The sequence below is a fragment of the Rhinopithecus bieti genome, unplaced genomic scaffold, assembly GCF_001698545.2.
Source record: "Rhinopithecus bieti isolate Rb0 unplaced genomic scaffold, ASM169854v2 scaffold_33326, whole genome shotgun sequence".
In the NCBI taxonomy this organism is placed as follows: Eukaryota; Metazoa; Chordata; class Mammalia; order Primates; family Cercopithecidae; genus Rhinopithecus; species Rhinopithecus bieti.
The window spans coordinates 118287-124286 of NW_016814921.1; the positions used below are offsets into that span (position 1 = coordinate 118287).

At 46.9% G+C, this 6000-nt stretch overlaps 1 protein-coding gene across 1 annotated transcript in view; it reads right to left on the reverse strand.

The window, feature by feature from the left end:
• The window catches only part of ANXA5 (annexin A5), a 31235-nt gene extending 26869 nt beyond the window's left edge, over positions 1 to 4366 (reverse strand). The window contains exons 1-2 of the mRNA XM_017852606.1: positions 4121 to 4366; positions 3845 to 3888 (exon numbers count right to left, since the gene is read on the reverse strand). Coding sequence (XP_017708095.1) covers positions 3845 to 3853 — 9 coding nt within the window. The 5' untranslated portion in view covers positions 3854 to 3888; positions 4121 to 4366. The remainder of the gene's footprint in view (positions 1 to 3844; positions 3889 to 4120) is intronic.
• Positions 4367 to 6000: the final 1634 nt, after the last annotated feature.

Sequence of the window (6000 nt, forward strand, 5' to 3'; positions counted from 1 at the left end):
CAGGAGTTCGAGACTAGCCTGGCCAAGAGCAAAACTCTGTCTCTACTAAAAATACAAAAACTAGCCAGGCGTGGTGGCACATGCCTGTAATCCCAGCTACTCGGGAGGCTGAGGCAGGAGAATCACTTGAACGCAGGAAGCAGAGGTTGCAGTGAGCTGAAATCGTGCCACTGTGCTCCAGCCTGGACAACAAAGCGAGACTCCATCTCGGGGGGGGGGGGGGGGGGGGGGGGGTGGAGAACTAGCGTCCAAAGAAATGAAGCCAGGAGTATAATTTCTTGCAATTAATCAATTGTTTACATATTATGTAAATTACTACACTGAAAGACTGGGTCTAAGAAATACTTAAAGCAAAGGTCTTAGGAGCCCTAATTTTTAAAAACCAGATGCATTTGTGAAATTTTAGAATAGTGTGAAGGATATATGAATAAAATGTATTTCAGGAATGAATCTATGCTGTAAAAGCATTGTTATATTTTACCATTTTGAACTTTTTTTTTTTTTTGAGTCTTGCTCTGTCTCCCAGGCNAAATGAAGCCAGGAGTATAATTTCTTGCAATTAATCAATTGTTTACATATTATGTAAATTACTACACTGAAAGACTGGGTCTAAGAAATACTTAAAGCAAAGGTCTTAGGAGCCCTAATTTTAAAACCAGATGCATTTGTGAAATTTTAGAATAGTGTGAAGGATATATGAATAAAATGTATTTCAGGAATGAATCTATGCTGTAAAAGCATTGTTATATTTTACCATTTTGAACTTTTTTTTTTTTTGAGTCTTGCTCTGTCTCCCAGGCTGGAGTGCAGTGGGCGGATCAGAGCTCACTGCAAGCTCCGCCTCCCAGGTTTACGCCATTCTCCTGCCTCAGCCTCCCGAGTAGCTGGGACTACAGGCGCCCGCCACCTCGCCCAGCTAGTTTTTTGTATTTTTTAGTAGAGACAGGGTTTCATCGTGTTAGCCAGGATGGTCTTGATCTCCCGACCTCTTGATCCACCCGTCTCGGCCTCCCAAAGTGCTGGGATTACAGGCTTGAGCCACCGCACCCGGCCATCATTTTGAACTTCTAAGTCATTAAAAGAAGAAAGCCGGACTGCCTGCCTCTAACTAGCTTGATCACCTGTGTAGGCTTTCTAAGGCGAACTGGGTATTAGATAAAGAAATTAGGGTTTGCTGAATGCCAATGAATTGCTCAGTGGCTTGCAAAGCAGCCAAGTAGTTTTGGATCTAGTTCTTTCTCAGCAGCCAAAATGAACTTAAGAGTTAAACAGATAAGGAATTGAGAGAGACCCTCAGGAGCAGCACAGGCCATGGATAACAGGTAACCCCGATCTAAGATCCCAAGAGTGAACATTAGCTCCAGAGAGACTTGACTTTAAAAATGAATGGCATGAAAAGATGCAATCAATATCTAGTCAGCTCCTCTGGAATGAGCTTCATCTCAAATTTATTTATTTACATTTATCCTGCTTGCTTGGCACAGGGCTTTTTAAAATTATTATAATAATTTTAAACCAAACGAAAATATTTCTGATCAAACCTTGTAACTTAAACATATATCATAGAGGTAATTCTGATGTTCATGAAGTTTCTAATGAACAATTATGTAGCCTAATTTTGCCTTCATGACATTCTTACTGCTCAGATGCCGCACCCAACTTTAACACTAAACTTTTTTTTTTTTTGAGACGTAGTCTTACTCTGTTGCCCAGGCTGGAGTGCAACGGCACGATCTGAGCTCACTGCAACCTCCGCTTCCCGGGTTCAAGTGATTCTCCTGCCTCAGCCTCCTCCCGAGTAGCTGGGATTACAGGTGTGCACCACCATGCCTGGCTAATTTTTGTATTTTTAGAAGAGATGGGGTTTCACCATGTTGGTCAGGCTGGTCTCAAACTCCTGACCTGGTGGTGATCTGCATGCCTCGGCCTCCCAAAGTGCTGGAATTATAGACATGAGCCACCGTGCCTGGCCAATACTAAATATTTTAACAAAATGTTTTACTTTCATGATTTCCAAGAATAACTAGTAACAAAACTAGAGCAAAATTTAACACTGTGTATCTTTTTTAAAACATAAGTTTTATGATGAGTAAAAACTAGTTTTGATAGAAACCAGTCTTGGTGTTAGACTGTCATAGGGCTTAGGTACATAATTTTATATGCAAACCACCATTCTAGATTTTGTATACACATGGCCTTTATGATACTAATCATTCCTTGAAATTATTAAAATTAATGTCCACAACCGGAAAATATGTTCACTTACACTATTTGGGTAAACAGTCTACATGATGAAAAGGAATTGATGGGACCTCAGACATCACGGGAGAACTTACAAGAGATTCAAGAAACTGCCAAATGAGCAAAGATAGAGGGAATTATTATTCTGTGCTTGTTAAATCTTCATGTACCTCACCACACAAGCATATCAAGATAGGAAAAATATTTCTCAGGAAAGGAAAGCTAATTCCGCATAAAACTATCCTTTCTATGGAGAAGAACCTAAACCAAACTTTCCACTTGAAGTAATATGAGAACTGTTTTACTGTAACATTTAAGTGCAAAAGAGAAGGTAAGAATGGGATCACTGTATAAGTTTACTAAAGTAACCAACTCATCTTAATCCTCCCATTTTCACTTGGAAAGGACCAAGAAACCTTATTCAATTTTGATAAGTCAATCTGATAAAAAGTGAACTATAAATAAGAGAGAACATTGTTTTAGCAGTTAAAACCATCTGGTTTGTTTAAAAAAAACCATCTGGACTCTGACAAGCCAGTTAGATTGACAAGATCTGTGAAATCTGTATAACATGGTCAATATTTAAAGACCTTAAACTATCTTCTCTTTCCTACATTTTTGATAAACATTAATAATAGTAAAGAAGCCAGGCGCAGTGACTCAGGACTGTAATCCCGCCGAGGCGGGAGGATCACTTGAGGCAAGGAGTTTGAAACCAGCCTGGCCAACATGGTGAAACTCCGTCTCTACTAAAAATACAAAAATTAGCCGGGTGTGGCGGGGCGCCTGTAATCCCAGCTACTTGGGAGGCTGAAACACGAGAATTGCTTGAACCCGGAAGGCAGAGGTTGTAGTAAGCGAGATCACTACATCACTGGACTCCGGCCTGGGCGACAGAGTGAGAGTACCTCTCAAAAAAAAAAAAAGGAAAAAAAAACAGTAAAGAAAGCCTGCAGTAGATTATCAATTTCTGAAACAGTCCCAAGTCCCAAGGCAAATTCAACTGAGAATTCGTTCCACGAGTTCATTGCTTAAGAAAAACAGCGCTTGTGTTTAATCTTTTGCACTAAAAAAAAAAAAAAAAATCAGAGCCTACAACCTACAGTTTATTTTAGTAAAACTGGGCTGAGCAACTGGAAAAAGCCAATGCTCCATCACAGTATTAAAATACAGAAAACTTTGCGGAAAAAAAATAAAGGAAGTCAAGGAGGGGGGGAAATGCGTTCGCCTCACATGACCACGATGAGCTGTTTTTGCTCTGGTTCTAATCTGAGCGACTCTCTGGATTTTGACGAAGGCCCACTTTTACACATTCACTCATGAAAAGGGAGCGCACACAAATCCGGCCACGTCACCAGCAGCTGTGCGCCAAGGCAGCTTGGCGGCGTCGGTGCTGGTTCCGGCGGGAGCTCCGCGAGGAGAACCGGGACACGTGAAAGGGGCGGGGAAGCAAAGGGGGAACAAGAAAGGTGGAAGCGATGTCCCCAAAGCAGGTTCCGTTTCCTCCTAAACTTTTTGGCCTTCAGACAAATCCTAAAAGTCCCTCGTCGCAGCATACAAAGTTGTGCGTAAATCCAGCGCGGTGCGGGGCGCACGGCCTTACCTGTGCCATGGCGACGAGTCAGGCCAGGGGAAGGTGAAGCAGGACTGCAAAAGAGAAGAGACCTCGAGCTTAGCGCGCCACTCGCAACTTACGCCCTCCCCAAGCGCAGGTCCGCGGGGAGGCGCTAAGACAGCCCGGAGGGCCCCGCCACGGGGCCGACCCGCCCTCTCGCAGCTACCAGGACAGCTGTCGGCCGAACGTCCGCCTGAATCTAGTGCCCTGCGACCCCGCTCCCCTCTCCAGAGGGAGGCCCCTCCCCGGGCTGCGGCCACTCACCCAGACTGTGGGACCCAAGTGCCCCGAACCACCGGGAAAGCGGCGGAGCGCCGGGCGACGGTACGCTGGGCAACGCCGGGATGAGGACGCCGAAGGATCGGGCGGCTGCACCGAGACTGATCCAAGCAACGGAAACGCCAGCGGCCCCGCCCCGGCCCTGCCCGGCTTGGCCCGGCCCACCCCAGCCAGGGACTCAACTGCAGGCAGGCCGCGCCAGCCCGGCCCGCCCCTGCCACGGCCTCAGCGCGCCTGCGTGGATCGCGGCTAGTCCCAGTCGGTCGCCCGCGGCGTGGACTGTCCCGCGGCTCTCGCGGGCCTGGGTGGGGCGCGGCCGCAGCGCTGCTGGAACCAGGAGGGGGCGGCCGCTCCCCCGAGGGCCCCAGGGACAGTCTTGTCCTCGCCCCGAGGGAAGGGCATGGGGAGCTGTCCAGGACTCGGGGTTTTGGAGGTGCTTGAGCCTCCCTGCCTTCTGTGACCGTAGGAACCGTAGCCTCACTTGGGTGCTCGACAGAGCAGTGCATGGGCGTCTTTTTGGAGGCGAGACAAAATCATCGCAGCTAAGGACAGCACGCCTTTGTCGATGGGATAGAAAAAACTTCGTGAAGGGAGGGCCGTTTCCCCAGTTGTTTCTGTTTCTGTTTTGTTTTGTTGGTTTTGTTTTGTTTTGTTTTTTGAGACGGAGCCTCACTCTGTCGCCAGGCTGGAGTGCAGTGGGGCTCACTGCAACCTCTGCCTCCCGGGTTCAAGTAATTCTCGTGCCTCAGCCTCCTAAGTAGCTGGGATTACAGGCGGCCGACACCACGCCCAGCTATTTTTTGTATTTTTAGTAGAAACGAGGTTTCACCATGTTGGTCAGGCTGGTCTCGAACCCCTGATATTGTGATCCACCCGCCTCGGCCTTCCGAAGTGCTGGGATTACAGGCATGAGCCACTGCGCCCGGCCTGTTTTGTTGTTGTTATTGTTGTTGTTGTTTTGTTGTTTTTAATGCTTATGATTGCTTTCTAGATGGCCCTCTCTTAAATGTACAGCCTTCTAGTAGCATATGTGGGGTATTCCAAAGCCTCTGCTTCCAATCAGTTTCTGTTTTCAAAACTAGCCTAGAACTTTAATATGACTTAAATTTAAGCCATGCCTCATATTGGTTCCACATGAAATATATGAGCATATGAGAGAGAGGGGGAGGGAGGGAGAATCTACAGCGTATTGTACTAGCATGGTGCTGTGTTCTGTGAAAGGGCCTTATATGCAAAGGAGCCCCCAAATGCGAAGAAGCCAAGAAACCAAAGAACAAGGCAGACAAATCCAGTCTGTCGGTAATAGGTGTGTTATTGGAGGATATCATAGACAGAAGCGTGACCTTGGGCGGCAGCAAGCAGATAAATTTCTACACTGTTACTCCCCCAACCCTGGCCTTATATATCGTAAGGAGAGAGTATACTGCTCTGCAAGACAATTAAAGGCAGCCCTCCAGATCAGGTGAGAATGCCTTATGCGTCATATCCTACAATGTGGGCAATAGCATCAAGGTTGACATGTTCTTATGCTAAGGACAGTTAAAAAAAAAAAAAAAAAAATCGGCGCCGGGCGCGGTGGCACCTCAAGCTGTAATCCCAGCACTTGGGAGGCGAGACGGGCGATCACGAGGTCAGGAGATCGAGACCATCCTGGCTAATACGGTGAAACCTGTCTCTACTTAAAAATACAAAAAGGCCGGGCGCGGTGGCTCAAGCCTGTAATCCCAGCCCACTTTGTGGAGGCCGAGACGGCGATCAAGAGGTCAGGAGATCGAGACCATCTGCTAACAAAGGTTGAAACCCGTCTCCTACTAAAAAAATAAAAAAACTAGCCGGGCGAGGTGGAGGCGCTGTAGCTCCCAGCT